Source organism: Gorilla gorilla, chromosome 3 (assembly GCF_029281585.2).
Source record: "Gorilla gorilla gorilla isolate KB3781 chromosome 3, NHGRI_mGorGor1-v2.1_pri, whole genome shotgun sequence".
NCBI lineage: Eukaryota > Metazoa > Chordata > Mammalia > Primates > Hominidae > Gorilla > Gorilla gorilla.
The window spans coordinates 204,286,201-204,309,508 of record NC_073227.2 but is presented as its reverse complement, the minus strand read 5'-3'; the positions used below and the strand labels follow the sequence as shown (position 1 = coordinate 204,309,508).

Here is a 23,308-nt window from a genome sequence, read left to right as displayed (position 1 = left end):
CACTTTGGGAGGCCAAGATGGGCAGATCACCTGAGGTCAGGAGTTCAAGACCAGCCTGGCCAACACAGTGAAACCCCATCTCTACTAAATATAAAAAAATTAGCCGGGAGTGGTGGTGCGCGCCTGTAGTCCCAGCTACTTGGGAGGCTGAGGCAGAAGAACTGCTTGAACCCGGGAGGTGGAGGTTGCAGTGAGCTGAGATTGTGCCACTGCACTTCAGTCTGGGTGACAAGAGTGAAACTCCATGCCAAAAAAAAAAAAAAGTGTTTATCTCAGGCTCTACCACAATCATAACAGAAAGATCCTTAGGATCTTCTTTCCCTCCTTATCTTGGTATGCAAACTAATTTTAAAACCAACTAAGTGCTGGTTCATCAGATAATAAAGATCACAAATCCTCTAGGCTGGGTGTGGTGGCTCACACCTGCAATGCCAGCACTTTGGGAGGCTGAGGAGGGAGGCTTGCTTGAGACCAGGAGTTTGAGACCAGCCTGGGCAATACAGTGAAACCCGGTTTCTACAAAAAAAAAAAAATTAGCTGAGTGTGGTGTCTGCCTGTGGTCCCAGCTACTCAGGAAACTGAGGTGGAAGGATTGCTTGAACCTGGGAGGTTGAGGCTGTAGTGGGCTGTGGTCATACCACTGCACTCCAGCCTAGGTAACAGAGGCCCTGTCTCAAAAAGAAATCTTCTATTAAGAAATAATTTTTTTTTTTTTTTTGAGATGGAGTCTCACTCTGTCGCCCAGGCTGGAGTGCAGTGGTGCGATCTTGGCTCACTGCAAGCTCCGCCTCCGGGGTTCACGCCATTCTCCTGTCTCAGCCTCCCGAGTAGCTGGGACTACAGGCACCCGCCATCATGCCTCGCTAATTTTTTTGTGTTTTTAGTAGAGAGGGGGTTTCACCATGTTAGCCAGGATGGTCTCGATCTCCTGACCTCGTGATCTGCCCGCCTCAGCCTCCCAAAGTGCTGGGATTACAGGCGTGAGTCACCGTGCCTGGCCTTAAGAAATAATTTCTAAGCAAAATCATCTATGTAAGGATGATTCTAATCATCATCAGAAACTTACTACAAGGCCAGAATTATGCACAGGTATCATTTAGTGACTAAACAACTACAAATTAATATAAAATAAAGCACTATTTTACAAAGGAGAGTTCTAAAGTGTCACTCTTTTTCAGACAGTTTCCAACTGGAACAAGGCCTGCTTGTATCCTTCACTGGGCAAAACAAAGGAGATCTCGGCTCTCTCAAATCATTGCACTCTTCATCCAAATTGAACAGTTCCATGATCTTCGAATTATTCCCGGGCAGTTCTGAGCCCAAGCGACCAGTTTTTACACCATCTAAGAGAGTACTGCCATGTGGGTACCAGAAGGCCTGTTTTGTGAGCAAAATACATCCAATGTGGCATTAATGTTACCTCTACTGGCAAGGCCAACTTCACTTGGCTTTGTACACAAGTATGTTGGGTTGTGTTGACATTTTAAAAGAATCAAAACCCTCACCCAGCTATGGCAGCACCTTTATGAAGACACTGGCTCTGAGGCAGGCACAGGAAGTGACGGCACCCGTCAGGTATGTTAGCCAGCATCACTTTTAGGCGGTGCCCTGCAATAGGAATAATTAAATGCTGACAATTAGGAGATGAAAGTGAAAAATACCACCCATGTCACACACTTGGTTGCACTGAATGACAGAGATGACAGCTCCCAAAGAGGCCACTTACAAGGCAATTTAGTTCAACCTTACACTATGTCTGAGAAACATGCCTCACATGCCTATCATTATTTCTGTCACTGAGAATAGAATGATAGGTCGGTAGATAGGGACGAAAACAAACAAACAAGGGGTGTCAGGGATCTCGGCACCCTGGGAAGAATGAACTGGGCACCTTTCCTCTCGCGCTGCCATTCTTTTCCTACATTACGCCTGTGAACATCGTATGAGATGCTGGGAACAAGAACAGCAGAAAACTGTTTCAGAACAGTCTGCCAGAAGAGTTGAGGGTTGATTTCAAAACTGTGTGGTACGTAAGGTCTCTAAGAAATACTGATTTGGTCTGATAATATCCCTAGACCCTGATATTCCTGAAACTTGGTCCCAGCGTCACCAAGGCACAGCTGGACCAAGGGTTCCCTGAGGACAGGGAAGGGGCCCTCACATGGCCAAGCTACGCTAAGGCCACAGACAGTGCCCACCAGTCAGATTCTCATCACGTTTTACAGGCTGTATTGATCTATTCACCAGTAAGCCCCAGGGTGAAATCCTCTATTCTAGTGGTGAGCAGGAGGCAAGCAAAACTCAAAAAAGGGCTAAAATCATGGCTGGTCAACAAGATGAGCAGCTTGAATGAGGCAAAGGAGACTTCTCCAAGGTTGGATGGAACATCTTCTAAGGCACTGGAATACCAAAGGAACAAAAGTAGCCTCGCTGCTTCCCTAGGGAGTTTACACTCCAGGCTGAAGGAGCATAGGAGTTGGAGAGGAAGGATTTCATTAGGAGGTGTGTGTGTGTTTTTACAGAAAATATGTCTGCTCAAGTTTCCCAAGAAACTCCTTCTTAATTTTTTTTTCAGCTGGAAACAAACACACTTCTTGACTGGCTCATTAAAGGACAAATCATTAAAATGAACATGTGTGCCTCAAACATCAACTCTTACTTGCCTGCCAGTTTTCAGAGACTCTGAGCAATGTGTCTGCCTTGATGATTTCCTTGGGTTGTTGGGTTCTAGACTCCTACTTTACATCTACTTTACCTAGAGCAAATCCAAAGATTTCTTTAGTGTAGGAGAAAACAAAGGTCACTCTATCAGCCCCCAAACCTTGAACCATTCATCAACAACAGTAAAAATCTTAGCAGAATTCTACAATGAAAGACAATAAAAAAAAAACACTCAGGAAAACAGTATATTTATGGTACTTTTCAAAGAAGGTCTTCATCTTCTTTTTCAATCAGTGTTAGACATACTGTTCGGATCTGCCAAAGTCTCTCTCACTTTATCTCATGAGAAAATGTCTGGCGCTGGGGACTGGGAAGGAGCCTCTGGCTCTAGCCATGGTCACTTATACTACTGCCACACTGTCTTTCCAGAGAACACTTTAGAAACTTCACAGCTCCCCTATTACTTACACATCACACATCAATACTCCACACAGATACCACCCTCATCACACAGCAACAGTGTTTCTAGAGAGCTCTGTATTCATGCCATGACCAATCTCTTAATTCCTCCACAAATTCCCACTATTTTAGCAGTTTAATAAATTTGTAGGGCAAGTCCCTCTCCTTGTTATTCTTTTCCAAAGTACCTTGGCTATTCTTTGACCTTTACTTTTTCATTAACTGCATCAGTATCCATGAAGAACCATGTGGGTATTCTGCTTGGAATTCCATTGACTCTATGGTACATTTTAGAAAGAACTGGCCATCTCCACATTATTAATTCTTCCTCTGTATCAGCAGTTGGCAAACTATGGCCTGCCCTGTTTTTGTAAATAAAGTTTTATTGGAATGCAAATACATCATTTATTTCCATTTTATCTATGGCAGAGCTGAATAGCGGCAACAGGCATCATATGGCCCACAGAGCCTAGAATATTTAACATTAATATCTAATTATAATACAATTACATTATATCATAGTATAATTTGATATAATATTTAATATATGGTCATTTATAGGAAAAGCTTACGGACCCCTGCTCTAAATGGATGTAATAAATTCTCCATGAATTTGCTTTTACATTTCTTCTAAGTTTTGTAATTTTCTCTATACTGTACTGTTTATTTTTGTTAAATTTATTTCTTGATATTTGATATTCTTTGATACTGTTGTAATTATCTTAATTAAATGTCTAGGTGTTTCTGGTTGGTGTAAACAAATGCAACAGACTTTTAGATATCATTCTATTCACCCACCTTGCTAAACTCTTACTATTTATAATAACTTACAAATTTTTTAATGCATGCAATGTCACCTGTAGATAATGGCAGCTTTATTTCTTTCCAGTCTTTTTGCTACTTTTTTTCTTGCCTTATGGCACTGTTTAGGAACTCCTAATACAATGTTGAATGGAAGAATATTGAATGTCTTGTGTTTGATTTTAAAGAAAGTGATTCTAATGTTTACCTATTTATGATCATATTTACTTTAAGTTATTCTTTATCAAGGTGAGGAACTTCCTGTCTCTAACTTACTGGGATTTTTAAACATGAAGGAACACTGACTTTTCTCAATATTTTTCTGAATCTATTGAGTTGACCAAATGATTTTTCCCCTTAATCTGTTAAAGTAATGAATTATATAAATATATTTCCCAGTATTAAAATTTTTCTTAGACATTTTGACATGGTCAACATGTATTTTTTTAATTCACTGTTTTCTAATATTAAAAAACCTGCCAGGTGCGGTGGCTCATGCCTGTAATCCCAGCACTTTGGGAAGCTGAGGTTGGTGGATCACCTGAGGTCAGGAGTTTGAGACCAGTCTGGCCAACATGGCAAAACCCTGTCTCTACTAAAAATACAAAAATTAGCTGAGTGTGGTGGTGTGCACCTGTAGCCCCAGCTACTCTCCAGCTGAGGCAGGAGAATCTCTTGAACCCGGGAAGCAGAGGCTGCAGTGAGCCAAGATCGTGCCACTGCACCCCAGCCTGGGTAACAGAGTGAAAGAAACACTGTCTCAAAAAACCAAACCAAAGAAAACAAAACCTTTGTACAATTCAACATAGTCAACATGTACAATCTTTTTAATACAGTGTTGGATTCTATTTACTAATATTTTTTAGTCAGGATTCTTGCATCTACACTCATAAATGAAACTGGCCTGGCCTGCGATTTTCCTTTTGACAGTATCTTTATCTAGTGTTGGCATTAACATAAAATTAGTTGTGGAAGTGTTCTCTCTTTTTCTAGTGTCCGGAAGAGTTTGTATAAAATTGAGGTAATTTCTTCTTTGAAAGTGTGGCAGAATTTGTATAAAGCATCCAGAACTTATATTTTCTTTGTGGATAGATTTTTAATCACTGCTTCCATTTTTTTTTAAAAGAGTTATAGGATTTTCTATCCTTTTTATTCTTTCCCAACATCCATTCTAGTAGATTTTCCTAGACGTATGTCCAAATTGTAGGCATATACTTTTGATAGTATTCAACTGTTTTTTCCTGTCACTCAGGCTAAAGTTCAGTGGGGTGATCATAACTCACTCCAACCTCATACTTCTGGTGATCCTCTTGCCTCAGTCACCAGAATAGCCAAGACTATATAGCTATGTGCCACCATGCTCAGCTAACTTTTTTTTTTTTTCCATGGAGATGGGATCTTGTTATGTCACTCAGGCTAGTCTCGAACTCTCGGCCTCAAGCTGTCCTCCCACTCTGGCCTCCCAATGCACTGGGGGTGTGTGTGTGTGTGTGTGTGTGTGTGTGTGTGTGTGTGTGTGTTTGTGTGTATGCATTTATTATATATTTATTTTTAAATTTTTCATAACTGATTGACAGGGTCTCACTCTGTCACCTAAGCTGGAGTGCAGTGGTGCAATCACAGCTCACTGCAGCCTCTACCTCCTGGGCTAAAGTGATCCTCCCACCTCAGCCTTCCAAGTAATTGGGACTACAGGTGCATGCCACCATGCCTAGTGAATTTTTTTTTTTTTTAACTTTTTTTGTAGAGATAAGGTCTCCCTATGTTGCCCAGGCTGGTCTCCAACTCCTGGGGTCAAGTGATTCTCCCACCTCAGCTGTAATTATTTTTTAAATCTCAAATTTACCTGTAGTTCTGTCCCTCATTCGTTTTATAACATTCTTTATTTGTATATTCTCCTCATTAATTTTGCCAGAGCTTTGTTTTTCCTTTCATTTTTTTCAAAGAACTTTTTGCTCTACTGAGCTTCTCTCTATACAATGGAGATTAGATAGCAGTCAAAAAAATGAAATGCAATTTATGGATGAACCTTTGCATTATGATATTAAGTAAAAAAATTTAAGTCCTATAGTTTTAGTAATTATTGATATCTAGAAATTTAGAATTTCATATCATGACACACTAGAAATGAAGAAACAACCAAAGACACAAAGTTCTGTTTGCATCTGTAGTTGTAAAACTCCAATTCAGCTTTGGAAGGCTTTGACCCATAACAGTCAAAGACTGCGATGCTTCTCCATGACAGTAAAGTAGGTCAAAGTCAACCAAGAGTTTGAAATTGTTGCTAATGTTGAGTTAAAAACTCAAGAGAGTAAAAATGTTGGTTACTGAGATTACAAACTAAGAGCAGGTCATTTCTGCTTGTAATTCAATCTTCCATTTCATAAGACTACCTTCCACCTGCTGTGGCCCTACTCTCCTGCAGGCTCCTGCCCACAGCCCTCCACTGTCTGGAGCCCATCTGGACCTTTACTAATGGACAGTCCTGGGCCTCTCCCCCCTGTGAAGCTCCACTACCCACTTTAAAAGCCAGTTCAAGTGCCACCTCCTCCATGAAACCTCTCATGACTTCCCCAGGAAGCACTGCTCTCGTAGACCTGGAGTGTCTGGCTCATCTCCTTTATGAAACCAGCACAGTGCCTAATTATCCTGTATTCACTGCTGTGGCAAATGTAAGGCCTAACATTAAACTCCACATTGAGCAAACACCGGTCCTACTGAACGTGAAGGTTTCCTTCTATCAGGTGGGATAAGATAGATATATGTAACACATTTTGTTGCTTAAAGTTTTATTACTGGTGTCAGTTTGATTCTTGAAATTCATTCATTTAGTTTCTGAGTTCCATCAAGGATCAGTAGTTCCAGTCAGCTGGACGATTCACACTTTCCTGACAGTACTATACATGACATGATCAAATAACAACTCTGGGTCAAAAAGAGCAGTTTATATCATAGACAAGATTTTCTGTTAGTTTCAGGAAGTGTCTAATCCATTTTACATTCCCATCCAAAGGGACTGATAGAAAACAATGTTTTGGCATTTGTAATATTAGTATTTCAGCTATGTGGAAAATTCTATTTGCTACTACATATGGATATGAATACACAATCCTAAACCAAAATATAAATTGTACTCTTGAGAAAGTAAATCAATTTCATATGTATGCAGATTCTTGAAAATTTCAGTAGTATTTAGGTGCCAAAATAATGGAAATAGTTTCTTTAAAAATACTGTTTTGTTTTTTTTGAGATGGAGTCTCACTCTGTCGCCCAGGCTGGAGTGCAGTGGCACGATCTCGGCTCACTGCAACCTCCACCTCCCACGTTTAAGAAATTCTCTGCCTCAGCCTCCCGAATAGCTGGGATTACAGGGGCACACCACCACGTCCAGGTAATTTTTTAAATATTTTTAGTAAAGACGAGGTTTCAGCATCTTGGCCAGGCTGGTCTTGAACTCCTGACCTCATGATCCACCCGCCTCAGCCTCCCAGAGTGCTGGGATTACAGGTGTGAGCCACTGCGCCCAGCCAAAAATACTCTATTTTTTAATCAGTGATTTCATCTTTTTTTAGTATAGCTATTTGTAGGGTGAAAGGTAAGGGAGAATGTCAATAAGCAAAGTGTAATTTTTCTTTAAGATAAGAATGAAAGTGAAAATTTAGTAGCATTAAAATTAGCAATGTATTTCACAATTGATGTGGTTAATGAACCTTAAAAAGATATCTATAGAAAATCCAAACAAAATGTCCCACTTATGCCAAAATTTATACTGCATTTATTTGTCAAGTCTTACGTTAAGATGGAGAAAAATATGGAGGAGAAATTATGACTACTTCCCACTTCTCCTTTGGGCACACCCTCACCCCCACTGGCCACGCCCTCACCCCACTGGCCACGCCCATCCCCTGCTGCCACACCCACCCCCTGCTGCCACACCCACCTTCCCAGCTTCCTTGTTCCTTCAACATTTTTGGTTTGGAAAAAAAAAAAAAACGGCCTATAACAGTGGGAAAAATATGTTCCAAGCTGTAGTAAAACATCTAAAGACTTATGCGCAAAACAGAAGTGTAAGTTGGGTACCTTCTACATGGCATGCTTTAAAGAAAGATGTAAGCCCCTCCGAGATGACAGACCCTGAGCTGCGTACCTGCTTCTCAGCTTGCTCCAGAAGCCTCTGGAACCTCTCGTCCTCCAGCACGCCTGGTGGAAGGTCAGTCTCTCCCTGAGCTTTCAGTTCCTCCAGCTTCTGCCGCAAGTCCCTCAGCGCCTGCAGCTCATCATTGAGGCGGCTCTGCCGGGTCAGAGATGCCTGAAGGTCCAGTTCTAAGTCTAGAGATGTCCGCACTGGGCATTCCTGTGTTGTTCTTCTAAGGACTGACTGGCAAACCGTCTGGATAGTTAGAAACAGAATGACGAACACCCTGGTTATACAGGCAGTGGTTACCCCACTTTCCCTCCTTCCTGGCGCATGATGGATGGTGCTTCCTTGCACCCTAGAAGCCAGGGCCTAAGGGGCAGGAGCAACTCGCTCTGGCCCATGGCAGGTGAGTGGGAGAGACATGCCTTACTTCTGGCAGAAGGCTGTCAAGGCCAGTGTGAGAGGTGCACAGTTCTGTCCCCTGCTGGAGGGAGAGCAAAGAACCACAGAGGGAGGCTCCATCAGCATGGGCCCTGGGTGAGAGCAACATGGAGCAGGGCCTCCTGCCAACCTGCAGTGAACCAGTAGCTAGGCAAGAAATAGACCTTTATTGTTTTATACCAAAGAGATTTTTAAAGTTGTTACCATAGTACAGCCTGGCTTACTTAGCCTGACCAATTGATTGCATGAAGCCTGCCTAGTGTAATAAATAAATACATTGCAAGACACTTCTGTTTCCTCTATTTCAGGACACATAACTCCTACCATGTCCATGACAGTCAGCCTGAATACAGCTGGACAGTGTTGCTAAGTTTTGACTATCTCCTCCAATCAGAATGCTTAAACTGAGTTGCCTTCCTTGATTTCCCATTGTGTGCTACTTACTTTCACCACTGAATCACCATGGCTCTTCCCAGGGGCAATCTTAACCTATTCATCAAGCAATAATTATTGAACATATATGAATAAATGTCTGCTGGGGCTGTGCAGGCAAAGTACTAGGAAGAGAAGACACAATCTCTGCCCTTGAAGACTTCGGCTGCAGAATGACATGAGGCCTTAAGCGAGAGGAAGCTGTGAGTGAGTGCAGAAGTGCACAGGAAGTCAGGGAAGGGGATGGATCACTCAGGGTCAGGGCACATTCACTTGAGGAAGAGATTTTAAACAAGGCTGGGTGAGAGGTGAGACTCTACCAGCAGAGGGGAACACGGAGGTATTTCTTGCCTAGATTATTGGCAGACGGAATGCAAAATAAGTGATCACTAATAAGAACTGTTACTATTTGATATGAGTGAGGAGGGACTCAAATTTGAAAAGTACTCCAGTTTGAAGATCTAAAATAATGGTAGTGTAGTGCTCATGCCAGATGGAAGGGAGGGGGCCTGTCTGTCCCTATGCTGATTTCAGAGCCTTAGCCCAAGTCAGAATCACTCTTATTGTGTCCTCCTGTTCTTCCTCCACATCCAGTACATACTGCATGGTCTTCTGTAACATTCTTATTATTAGGTTCCCTTTATTCAACCTCTACCCTCTCCTCTCTATAAATGCATTACACAGTAAGAATCATCTAGACACACATTATCTTTGACTGTATTACTTACTTTTCGGAATCAGAAATCTTTCCTAGCTGTCATGCACACAGACCCTAAGGACTCCACATACAAGAGTCTGCTGGTAAATGTTTAATAACTGGCTCTCTCTGGGACAGAAGAAAGCACTGACTTGTAGGGTTGGCCAGTTTCTATGTGGTAAATACTCCTACCATCACCATTTTCAAGCTATGACTGTGATGTCACTGTCACTCCGATTTAACTGGCAAGACACGAGCACAATTGGCTCTTGTGAGCCAGCGTGAGGAGGGTGCAGCACACCTCTGCCGGTCGGTACCCCTCTAACCTCATCACTCACACACTTGGCGCTTTGCTCTTCTATTCAGATGAACCTTTTACTCATCTTTGCAGATACTTTTGTCCTCATACACCTCTATACCTTGCTCATGCTGTAACTCCTAAAGCAGAATACCATTCTCCACTTGTTCCTATCAAACCGTATCTGTCTACTTTTAAAAACCATTTAAAACCATCTCCTACACATGCTTCAGGATTAACCTTTGTCTGTTTCAAGTAGTCCTAATAACTAAGTTTATCAGTAACCTAACCGTTTCTCAACTCCACTCGATTCACAAACACTTTTGGTTAATATTTATCTGAAGAGTGAAACTATCCCCTGAGAGTGTGAGCTGCTTAAGAAGGCAGGTGACTTAGAAAGGAGTTGAGAAGACTTTTCATTCAAGATGATAAAAATTTAGGTGCTTTTAAGGCATAAAGTTTGGTAACCTGAAAAATCAACATTTCAGAATTTCCTGAAAATGACGAATGCTGAATAAATGCTAGCACATCTCATCTGCCTTTAGAAAAACAAAATATTCTTTTACGCCTTTCAAGTAACAAGGAAGTTAAACCAGGGGCGCCCACTGCTGCCTGGCCAGGCATCTCTTACTCTGCACATGGCGGAATGAGACCAGAGTGGCCCTGGTGGTGACAATGCTTCTGATTTACCTTCCCAGCCATCATGCCTGATCCTCCCATCCACAGTGCCAAAGCTGCTGGCAGAACCTGACACTCCTCATGCCGTGTGTCCCTGCTCCCGTATCATTTTATGCCACCCACCCACAGCGCCCAGTATCCATCACACCCCCACCCTGCCCCAAAGCTACCATTTTCTTTTTGAAATTGTATTCAAGTGTCGAGACCCCCCACCTGCTGTCAACTGAGCCCTTCTGACTCTCAATCAGATGGGCTAATTCCCTGTCATACCCAGCACAGCTGTGACAGTCCTGTGTGTGTTGTGTCCTCCTCTAGACCATGGACTCCTGAGGGTGTGAGCTCGCCGTCAACAGAGCTCAGCACATGTGGTGCTCTGTATTCACCGAACCACACATTTTAAGCCAAAATGATCACAGTAAACAAATATTTTCCTTTAGTATTTCAGCTGTTAGCAAGTAAACAGGAATTTCTGAACTACTTGAACAGACCAACCTGTTAATTCATTTATTCTCTTAGACTTATCCTTAAGGCTCATGCAGAGACCCATGACCTCCAGGAAAATGCCACCCGAGCTGCCCACCCACATGAGTTTTAACCTTCTAAAGATATCTGTGTAAGCAAGCTACAAAAACTGTGTGTTCCTCCTTTACCAGAATGTGTGTCCTTCAGAAAAGGTGCCAGGTCTTACACCCCTTCCCACAATTGCTCAAGACCTGGACATGGTATGCAGAGTCATCAGAAATGTGTTCTACCATCGTCTGATACCCCTGCAGGCTCAGAAGGCCCCTTCTCCAGAGATACTGAAACTGCATTTCCAGCCTTAACCATCACAGGTTCCACACCAATGATGAATAAATGCCCTCACACTCCCCCATCTCCATAGCGGCCATGGCATCTGCGTCTCTGTGTATCCCAGTGGCTGCATTCAGTAGGCCAAGCGCATGGAGCACTGACATTCATTCTGTAGTTCTGGAGTTTGTGCTGCACAAGTGACAATTCTGGACTGGTCCAGGGACAGTGGGACGTGGCTGAGGGAGTACATACCCTTTTGACCCTCAAACTGCGGCGTTCGGTGGAGTTTCTCACAAACAGTGATTTTTTAGCCAGGGTTGAACTGTCACTGTCACTCCGATTTAACTGGCAACAAAAGATTTAAAAAAAAATCACTGCATTATCAAACAGAGTGCAAGTGGAAGTTTGGGATTGAGACATTTACCAAGTAAAGCAGGCAGTCATAGTTAAGAGTTTATTTCTTTAAGAAAATCCCCTCAAACAAGTTTTTCCTGTTCTATTTTGTTAAATAACTTCATTTTCTTAAATTACTTATTTATGTATTTTTTTTTTTTGAGACAGAGTCTCACTCTGTCACCCAGGCTGGAGTGTAGCGGCGTGATCTCGGCTCATTGCAACCTCTGCCACCTGGGTTCACGCAATTCTCCTGCCTCAGCCTCTGTAGTAACTGGGATTACAGGCGCACGCCACCATGCCCAGCTAATTTTTCTATTTTTAGTAGGATGGGGTTTCACCATGTTGGCCAGGCTGGCCTCGAACTTCTGACCTCAGGTGATTCGCTCTCCTCGGGCTCCCAAAGTGTTGGGATTACAGTCATGAGCCACTGTGCCTGCAAATAATCTGAATAGCTGCCTTTTGGTAGTGGCTATTAAAAATCATATGTTTAAGGTACTTATATATTTTTTGAAATAAAATTATCCTTTGTATTTTTAGCTAATACATGATATTTGTTTCTTTAAAGAAAGGTCTGCATGAAGCAGAGCTCAAGGTCAGAGTTGAGACACAGTCTGTGCTATCTAGAACGCTCTTGATCCAGATAGCCCACACTCACTGTCTCACCTGCTTCAAATCTTTACTGAAATGCAGCCTGCTCTGAATCCTGCGTATCACCCCCAACCCCCTGCACTACTGTTGTCCATAGCATTGATCCCCTTCCAAGATACTTCATAGCTTGTTCATCATATTTACTGCCTGTGGTCTGGCTCGATTCACAGGAATGTAAACTCTACAATGGCAGGGCTCTGGGTCTCTTGTTTCTAGATGAATCCCAAATATTTAAGAAAATGCTTAAAAGCAGGTGCTTAATAAATATGTGTTGAACTGAATGAATAAATTTAGAATTTAAAAAGTATTTCTAACCCAGTTTATAATATTATGTCTATCTTACTAGACAAATCAGAAATACTACTAGAAGTAGAATTTGGAAAATTGATACAAATCTCATAATTTTCTTCACAGAACTATGGATGTGATTCAGTGTTTATAAGCATTATTAAAAGAGGATTTTTGCTCTAAAATGCAATTCACAGTTCTCAGTTCAACAAGACTAACATGGTTTGAAGGACATATGATATAGAACAGAAATATACAGACCACATATATCTCAAAAAACCACTTCATGTTTCTAAATACAGACCGAAGTCCAAATAACGTACAAATACTCAGCACTCAGATCTTAAACTTCGCTTACTTGCCAAATAAATCACATTGGAACCAAGAAGGCATTAAATTTGATGGAAAAACAAACAAACTAAAAGGGACCATAAGCATGTGATATTCTACATCTGTTTTATAGCATTTCTAGCATTTGTCGTTGTCATGTGAAGACTCCCAGTGCACAGTCTCTTCTCCTTTGCAGGCCACTCCCTACCAGCAAGAAAGAAGCTGCAGTCCCAGCACCTCGCCACGAGCACTGCCACCTTACCCTGCAGATGTACTGGTTCCGCTCTCCTGGAGAAAAGGTCTGTGAGCGCACTATCACGCTGCTCCTCACAAACGGATGCTGTCTAGAGCTCAGGCTGCTGCGCTCTTTGGGGCGAACTGCCATATTGTCATTAGCGGCTTCATCAGTGTTTGTCTCTTTGTCAACCTATAAGAGAAGTTAACAATTTGTCAGGAGCTGAAAGATGTGTAAACATTATGCTCCTTTCTTCTAAGAAAGAAAAAATATCTAATGTTACAACAGAGACTCATGGAGCACTATGGCCACTCCTAAGAGAAAGGCTTTGCATTACAGACTATAGTACTTCTGAAGTACCTCTGGGGAGAATTGTTCTTCAGTTTTCTACCAAGAATGGTTTTGTACTAAGTTCTTACGAAGTTCTGCACAGCAGGCCATGTGATATCTGTCCAACAAGCACCATAAATAGAGGTGCTGCCTCCAAAGGGTTGAACATAAAAATGAAGGTTTAGATTTAAAGTGATTCTATAAAGAATCCTATTTGGGTACATATCATCATTAAACTTTATTCAACTTTCTGATTACATTGTTTTCCAAATAAATGATAAAGATAATTAAATATAAGAAAATGAAATATACCACAAACTTGTAGGTTTAAATAGAATATGCAATTATACATGTATAAACATAACTGTTGTGAAGCTGAGTTGTATTTTTACTGGATCTTTAGAAATGTAACAAAAATAAAACCTAAGTAAAAATGGAAGTTTCTCAAAATACAAACTCAGTAGGCATAGGCAGATGTCTATTTTTTATCTTATAGGTATAATTTGATTCCAAACCTGCCTCTTGATGAAAGTTTGCTCCTTTGAGAAAGGAAGTTCTCAGGGCATAATATTATTTTCTCAGGAATACAAAATTATAATTTTCTAAACTATTACCAACATCCCCAGTGTGTGAGCATCCTTGAAGCTTGAAAATATTTTCCCCATATGGGGTTGACAGTCTCAATACATCTCTCACTTAACTAGCAAAGTTACCTGTTTAATAACTTGGTTGGCACTTGTGCCTAAACTAAGTCACCTGTCACTTCTCTAATCAGGGCATCGCCTAACCAAAATGAACTTTAAATGTTTACTTCATGTTTGAAATGGAAATAAAACTTACTACATATACGGAACTTGACACAAGACACACTGTTGTTCTCCAAGGAATTCAGAAAATACTTTTAATATTCACAGAATATTTATAGATTTAAAGTAACTAGCACTATTTCTCTTCTTATATATTCTCCAAATATAAGCGGAGAATATTTTGGGCCCATTTTAAAATGTTAAAGCATTTATGATGCTTCTTAGAGCCTATTCCCACATATGCCTTTCACGATCAGCTTTTGGCACAAAATCCTGACATGGAATTTACACCTAAGGAGACAAACAAGCATCTCCCTAGTCCACATGGTGCCTGTAAGGTATCAGTTTTAAGACAGCACAGCGGAATAGTCACCAGTGTTGGTATTCCAGTAGGTGGCTGACTTCTGAGGTCTTTGGCACAGTTGTTTTCTTTCCTGTTCCCGTCTTCATTCATCTCAGGCACACTAGTGCATGAACTTAAATCTTCTGTACAGCTACTGTCCTCTGGCAATTTAACTTCAGCCTCTTTTTCAGCCACAATTTCATCAGAGGCCTCTCTTAGCATTGTTAGCCTATGGTAAAACAAAAACAAAACACTTTTGGTAGGCAGGCATGCTCCATGAACACGCAACCTGGGCATGCTAAGTTGTTATCTGGGAAATAAACAGACTCACACAATGAGCCAAGCCATTTCTTTGGCTGGGGTTTTTAACTAAACGTCTCATAAAAAAAAAAAGTCCTCACTTCACCCTCTAGTAACCTGCAGCAAAATCACCACAATGTGGTACTAAAAAGTTAAACTCATGAAATTTAACCTAACTTCTAGATATTAAAATAGACATATTCTGAAAATCACATATAGAGTTTAATGTTAGCATTTAAAAATACTGACACTCACTATAAAATAACTTGGTATTCGTTGTTCATTTATTGTAAAATTAATCATGTAACAGTGAATACAGAAATAAGGATTTTAAATCCTCATTTTATTGAGTGTACTCACAGTCTAGCAGGGAGAATCCTATGTTAAGGAAGTTTTTCTTCTAAACTAGCAGAAGGCTCATTGTTAACAAAAGCCCTGGCATGGGCTGAAGTGGCATTGTAAGTGGTATAAGTGGTGCTCCAGAATATAAATAGAGCTTATATGGAATATATAAAGCAGGAGTACTAGGATGGTTTAGAACATCTCATACTTTGTTGAGTTTCATGTTCTCCGAATGCAAACATTCTTTCCATTGATAACTAAATGTTCAGCTTTAATTTGATTGGTGACATAATGACAAACTGGCACAGACTAGTTAATAAATGTCTAGCCATGAAGTGAACACAAGGGGAACCATTAATGACTACTATGAGTTATAAATTCCTTTGTTTACATATTAAGAGCACTGTTTGGAAATATGTGTGAAACAAATTGTATTTTACATATATGACAATTACTATTTAAAGATACTATAATGAACCTTATAATCACTCTCGTATTTATTTGTTTTGCAGTGCTGTGATTTTTATTCACTATGAAGGACTTTTTATAAGGACAAAGTATATCTATATCTTTTTACATCACAGTAGAAGCTCTTCCTTCCAAATGTCCATGTCTGTGTTATTTATGATATACCGTGTCACTCTAAGTTTCTAAAAAGTTTTCTATATACACACATACAAATGGATGCTATATATGTATATGCACATGTATTAACAGTAGTTCAACCAAACATAACAGTATAAACAACTATATATTAAAAATTAACTCAAATGATTTCACATATATACTTAAAAAGTGAAATATTCACTAAAATTTGTTTTAAGAGAAACAGTATTGTCCAGGAAGGAGAGCTCTTTATATATAAACGAACCTGGACAATAACTGTAATAACTTCCCCCTCTGCCTCCCCTCTTCAAAGGATTGGGTATGGATACAGGGAAGGACACAGAAAAAGAAGGTAAGAGTGGTAACAGAGAAATGAGTACTCAGAAGTTGTTTTTTAAATACCTGCTTTGTCTTACTAGAGCCTAAATGGTACTTCTAGGTAGTTAAAAGAAAAATAGAGTCACTTTTAAAATTATCTATAACTCTACAATAAGCTACCATACCTTTCAAAATCAAGTTTAGACTAAAAAAAAAAGGCTCAGAAAATAGTGTTTTAAAATTACTCGAAACAAGAACAAAGAATCTGGCTAATGTTTTAACTTTGCCCATAATCTTGCCATTACTTCCTTAACTCTCTAATGACCAAGGAAAGACTTTTCCTAGCATAGCTTCCTGAAGGTGCAGTGCATTCCGTAATTCTGGAATAAAACATGAGCCTACAAAGGTTTCATTGTAAGCCGTGTAAACATATCATCTTTGAGTTCCCAATAGCAAAAGGAAATAACTGTTTAACCAGTCTCCATCTGGGCCCCTTTGCTCTTCTTGTCCTGATTCTTCTTCTTCTTCTTGTGCTAATTCTTGTTCCACAGCTAACAACTCAGCTGATGTTCTTGCAAGTAAGGCTGACACTGCATCCTGGAGAATGTAAAGCATATGACAATTAACATAATATACTTGAAAAAATGACTTAAAAACTCATCAGATGGGAATTTACACTTCTATCTGTAAAGACGACTCAACTCTCCTGCTGAAAACAAATATGAAAGCTGAATAAAATAGAACCCAAAACAAGCAAAACCTCTCAGATGTTTTAAAGCAATGAAGAGCAACAAAGGCAATCAGGACTAGAGGGCCAAGATCCCAGGCAGAACAGAAATATAATAAGGTGAGCCATTGCCACTCTTTTCCCTTAGCATATTTGTCAATTCTAGTGGTGAGGTACATGGGCTAAACAGACTGTGGCTGCCTAGAACAGTGGCAGTGTCAGTAGGATATGAAGACTAAAATTGAGTTCAGGACTACCAAGGCAGTCAACTCACAAGAGGTTAGAGAAAATGAACTGTAAAGTGAGCTCAATATTCTACATGATATTCCTGTCATGGCATTTGCCATTCCTAAGCTGCCTATATGCAGAGCAAGAAGCTGAGAAACAAAGCCAAAAAAAAAAAAAAAAACAGCTGCTATCAGGCTAAAATAGTAAGCAGATATTTCCATTGTCCCATTCAGTCTTATGGAGAGTAAAACTGGAATTCACGTCCCCACATGATTCAGGTAAGCTACCCATATTGTCATTTGCCTTTCAGAAGAATAGAAAATCCTCTCTGGAGGAAGATATCAGTTATCCTCATACGTAACATTCAGTATTTCATTAGGACCTAAAGAGTGAAAGTCAAGAAAAACAATAAGGCAGACCCACAGATGATCCATATACTACAGGCATTGAGAGAAAAATTTAAGTTTTTATGAATAATATGCTAAAAAAAACTGAATGAAATGACAAAGAATTTCAGTGGTATAAACAAAAGAAAATCACATTAGCATATCAGAGTGAAACTGCTGAAAAATCAAAGAAAAAGAAGAATCTTACAAGCAGTAAAAGTAATGATGCTCAGAGAATACTACAAACACCTCTACGCAAATAAACTAGAAAATCTAGAAGAAATGGATAAATTCCTCAACACATACACTCTCCCAAGACTAAACCAGGAAGAAGTTGAATCTCTGAATAGACCAATAACAGGATCTGAAATTGTGGCAATAATCAATAGCTTACCAACCAAAAAGAGTCCAGGACCAGATGGATTCACAGCTGAATTCTACCAGAAGTACAAGGAGGAACTGGTACCAATCCTTCTGAAACTATTCCAATCAATAGAAAAAGAGGGAATTCTCCCTAACTCATTTTATGAGGCCAGCATCATTCTGATACCAAAGCCAGGCAGAGACACAACAAAAAAAGAGAATTTTAGACCAATATCCTTGATGAACATTGATGCAAAAATCCTCAATAAAATACTGGCAAAACGAATTCAGCAGCACATCAAAAAGCTTATCCACCATGATCAAGTGGGCTTCATTCCTGGGATGCAAGGCTGGTTCAATATACGCAAATCAATAAATGTAATCCAGCATATAAACCGAGGCAAAGACAAAAACCACATGATTATCTCAATAGATGCAGAAAAAGCCTTTGACAAAATTCAACAACCCTTCATGCTAAAAATTCTCAATAAATTAGGTATTGATGGGACGTATTTCAAAATAATAAGAGCTATCTATGACAAACCCACAGCCAATATCATACTGAATGGGCAAAAACTGGAAGCATTCCCTTTGAAAACTGGCACAAGACAGGGATGCCCTCTCTCACCACTCCTATTCAACATAGTGTTGGAAGTTCTGGCCAGGGCAATTAGGCAGGAGAAGGAAATAAAGGGTATTCAATTAGGAAAAGAGGAAGTCAAATTGTCCCTGTTTGCAGATGACATGATTGTATATCTAGAAAACCCCATTGTCTCAGCCCAAAATCTCCTTAAGCTGATAAGCAACTTCAGCAAAGTCTCAGGATACAAAATCAATGTACAAAAATCACAAGCATTCTTATACACCAATAACAGACAAACAGAGAGCCAAATCATGAGTGAACTCCCATTCACAATTGCTTCAAAGAGAATAAAATACCTAGGAATCCACCTTACAAGGGATGTGAAGGACCTCTTCAAGGAGAACTACAAACCACTGGTCAAGGAAATAAAAGAGGATACAAACAAATGGAAGAACATTCCATGCTCATGGGTAGGAAGAATCAATATCGTGAAAATGGCCATACTGCCCAAGGTAATTTACAGATTCAATGCCATCCCCATCAAGCTACCAATGCCTTTCTTCACAGAATTGGAAAAAACTACTTTAAGGTTCATATGGAACCAAAAAAGAGCCCGCATCGCCAAGTCAATCCTAAGCCAAAAGAACAAAGCTGGAGGCATCACACTACCTGACTTCAAACTATACTACAAGGCTACAGTAACCAAAACAGCATGGTACTGGTACCAAAACAGAGATATAGATCAATGGAACAGAACAGAGCCCTCAGAAATAACGCCGCATACCTACAACTATCTGATCTTTGACAAACCTGAGAAAAACAAGCAATGGGGAAAGGATTCCCTATTTAATAAATGGTGCTGGGAAAACTGGCTAGCCATATGGAGAAAGCTGAAACTGGATCCCTTCCTTACACCTTATACAAAAATCAATTCAAGATGGATTAAAGATTTAAATGTTAGACCTAAAACCATAAAAACCCTAGAAGAAAACCTAGGCATTACCATTCAGGACATAGGCACAGGCAAGGACTTCATGTCCAAAACACCAAAAGCAATGGCAACAAAAGACAAAATTGACAAATGGGATCTAATTAAACTAAAGAGCTTCTGCACAGCAAAAGAAACTACCATCAGAGTGAACAGGCAACCTACAAAATGGGAGAAAATTTTCGCAACCTACTCATCTGACAAAGGGCTAATATCCAGAATCTACAATGAACTCAAACAAATTTACAAGAAAAAAACAAACAACCCCATCAAAAAGTGGGCGAAGGACATGAACAGACACTTCTCAAAAGAAGACATTTATGCAGCCAAAAAACACATGAAAAAATGCTCATCATCACTAGCCATCAGAGAAATGCAGATCAAAACCACTATGAGATACCATCTCACACCAGTTAGAATGGCAATCATTAAAAAGTCAGGAAACAACAGGTGCTGGAGAGGATGTGGAGAAATAGGAACACTTTTACACTGTTGGTGGGACTGCAAACTAGTTCAACCATTGTGGAAGTCAGTGTGGCGATTCCTCAGGGATCTAAAACTAGAAATACCACTTCACCCAGCCATCCCATTACTGGGTATATACCCAAATGACTATAAATCATGCTGCTATAAAGACACATGCACACGTATGTTTATTGCGGCATTATTCACAATAGCAAAGACTTGGAACCAACCCAAATGTCCAACAATGATAGACTGGATTAAGAAAATGTGGCACATATACACCATGGAATACTATGCAGCCATAAAAAATGATGAGTTCATGTCCTTTGTAGGGACATGGATGAAATTGGAAATCATCATTCTCAGTAAAGTATTGCAAGAACAAAAAACCAAACACCGCATATTCTCACTCATAGGTTGGAATTGAACAATGAGATCACATGGACACAGGATGGGGAATATCACACTCTGGGGACTGTGGTGGGGTGGGGGGAGGGGGGAGGGATAGCATTGGGAGATATACCCAATGCTAGATGACGAGTTAGTGGGTGCAGCGCACCAGCATGGCACATGTATACATATGTAACTAAGCTGCACAATGTGCACATGTACCCTAAAACTTAAAGTATAATAAAAAAAAAAGAAAAACATTTTTAAAAATAAAAAAAAAATAAAATAAGATAAAATTGATGCCAAAAAAAAAAAAAGTAAATGAGCTAAATATTTCAATTAAAAGATGAAGATTTTAAGACTGGATAATGAATCAAAACCAACTACATACTGCTTATAAGTAGAATACTTTAAATATAATATCTCAGAAAGGTTGAAAGTAAAAGGATGAAAAAAGATAAATCATGCAAACACTAACCCAAAAAGGCTGATATGTAGCTTTACTAACACCAGACAAAGTAGATTTTGAAACAAGAGGTATTGCTAGCAATAAAAAGGAACATTTCATAAAGATAAAAGGTTCAGTTGAACAGAAAGATGCAATGCAATGCTAAAGGTAAATGCTAAATTTACTTTACCTAATAACAGACTCAAAAAGCAATACTTCTAAGTCTAAATAGACTGAAGTACAGAGATAGAATCTGTAAACAAAAAATTCCACACACAAAAAAGTACAGGACTGGATGGCTTCACTTGTGAATTCTATGAAACGTTTACAGAAGAATTAATACAAATTATTCTCAAACTCTTCCAAAAGGTAGAATGCTTTCTAACTCATACTATGAGGCCAGAATTAGCGTGATAAAAACCAAAGCTATCACAAGAATACTATGAATACAGACACGAAAATCCTGAATGGAATACTAGCAAACTGAGTCCAACAACATACAAAGGATCTACACTATGACCAAGTGAGATTTATCCTAGGAATGCAGGGTTGGTTTAATACTTGAAAATCAATTAATAAATTATATCAATTGAATAAAGAACAAAAACCACATGACCATCTCAACAGATGTAACAAAGGCATTTTACAAATCCAACAGCCTTTAATGATGAAAAGCAGTCAACAAACTTGGAAAAGAAGAGCTTTTCCTTATTCTGATAAAGGACATCTATGAAAAAGCCACAGCCAAATTCATAGTTAATGGTGAAAGGCTGAAAGCTTTTCCACTAAGATCAGGACGAAGACAAGGATGTCTGCTCTTACAACTTCTTTCAATATTGTTTGGGAAGTTCTAGCCAGGGCAAATAGGCAAGAAAAAGAAATAAAAGGCATATGACTGGAAAGGAAGAAGTAAAATCACCTCTATTTGCAAACAATATGATCTTATAGAAAATCTAATGGAATCCACTAAAAAAACTATTAGAATTAATAAATGAGTTCAGTAAGGTTGCAGGATACAAGATAAACAAAATCAACTGTGCAACAAACACTTAAAAATGCAACTGAGAAAAGAGTTCCACAGTGGCTGGGGAGAGTAGGGAGGATGAGGAGGAAAAGGGAAAGGTTATTCAACAGGAACATCAAGTTACAGTTAGAGAAGCAGAATAAGTTCTACTGTTCTAATGCCCAGTAAGGTGACTGTAATTAACAACATTGTATTACATACTTCAAAACAGCTACAAGAAAGGATTTTGAATAGTCTCATCACAAGAAATGATAAATGTTTCAGGTGATGGATTTGTTAATTTACCCTGATTTGATCATTATATAATGAATACATGTACTGAAACATCACACTGTTTCAGTGGGTCCTCAAACTTTGTTTTAAATGATTAAAACATTTAAATGATTAAATATCTGATATAACTTACTGATTTTCAAGTGTTAAACCAACCTTGCATTCCTAGGATAAATCTCACTTGGTCATAGTATAGATCTTTTTCATGTTGTTGTATGGGGCCATGATGAACAAAACTTTTAAAAGCCCAGTTCCATTCACAATAGCACCAGAAAACAATAAAATACTTAGAAATAAATTTAACAAAAGAAGTCGCATACTGATCCTTTTGTAGTTCCTAAGTGTGATGATTAGGTTTTCATGCTCATGTGTGACATATGCCTCCTTCAAATCTCATTAGGACACCAGCACATTACCCATCTGACATAAAAATAAAAAAGAAAAATGAAAGAAATGCAAACTTTGACTCTGAAAACTATGAAATATTATTGAAAGAAATTAAAGACCTAAATAAATGGAAATATGCCCTATGTTCATTGATCAGAAGACTTAGAACTGTTACGATGACAGTATCTTCCAAACTGACCTACAGATCCAATTCTACCCCCATGAAAATCTTGGCTATCTTTTTTTGCAGAAATTAGTAAACTGGTACTAAAACTCTTATGGAAATGCAAGGGACTCTGAATAGCCAGAATAATCTTTAAAAAGAAAAACAAAGTTGGAAGAACCACACTTCCTGATCTCAAAATGACTACAAACCTATAGTAATCAAAGCAGTGCGGTACTAGCTTAAGTACAGACATATGGATTAATGAACAGGATTGAGAGTCCAGAAATATAAACCCTCACACTTGATTTTCAACAAGGGTGCCAAGATAATTCAAGGTGAAAGAACAGTTTTTGCAATAAATGGTGCTGGGACAACTGCATATCCACATACAAAAAGATGAAACTGGATCCACGTTAACAACTCAAATGAATCAGAGACCTAAATATAAGACTTTAAAACTGTTAGAAGAAGACCCAGGAATAAATATTTGTGATATTAGTTTAGGCAAAGCAGTCTTAGCTATGATACCAAAAGCACAAGG

At 39.3% G+C, this 23,308-nt stretch overlaps 1 protein-coding gene and 1 non-coding gene across 3 annotated transcripts in view; one reads left to right on the top strand and one right to left on the bottom strand.

Moving 5' to 3' along the window:
• WWC2 (WW and C2 domain containing 2) overlaps window positions 1-23,308 on the bottom strand; it is a 220,652-nt gene that overhangs the window by 20,735 nt on the left and 176,609 nt on the right. For both annotated transcript variants that reach the window (XM_031010343.3, XM_055385871.2), the window contains 5 exons: window positions 16,815-16,936; window positions 14,804-15,002; window positions 13,322-13,486; window positions 11,650-11,742; window positions 8,069-8,311 (listed from right to left, as the gene is read on the bottom strand). In XM_031010343.3, coding sequence (XP_030866203.3) covers window positions 8,069-8,311; window positions 11,650-11,742; window positions 13,322-13,486; window positions 14,804-15,002; window positions 16,815-16,936 — 822 coding nt within the window. The remainder of the gene's footprint in view (window positions 1-8,068; window positions 8,312-11,649; window positions 11,743-13,321; window positions 13,487-14,803; window positions 15,003-16,814; window positions 16,937-23,308) is intronic.
• LOC115934491 (small nucleolar RNA U13) lies at window positions 22,537-22,640 on the top strand. The gene has a single exon (XR_004070282.1). It is a non-coding gene; the product is annotated as a small nucleolar RNA U13 (small nucleolar RNA).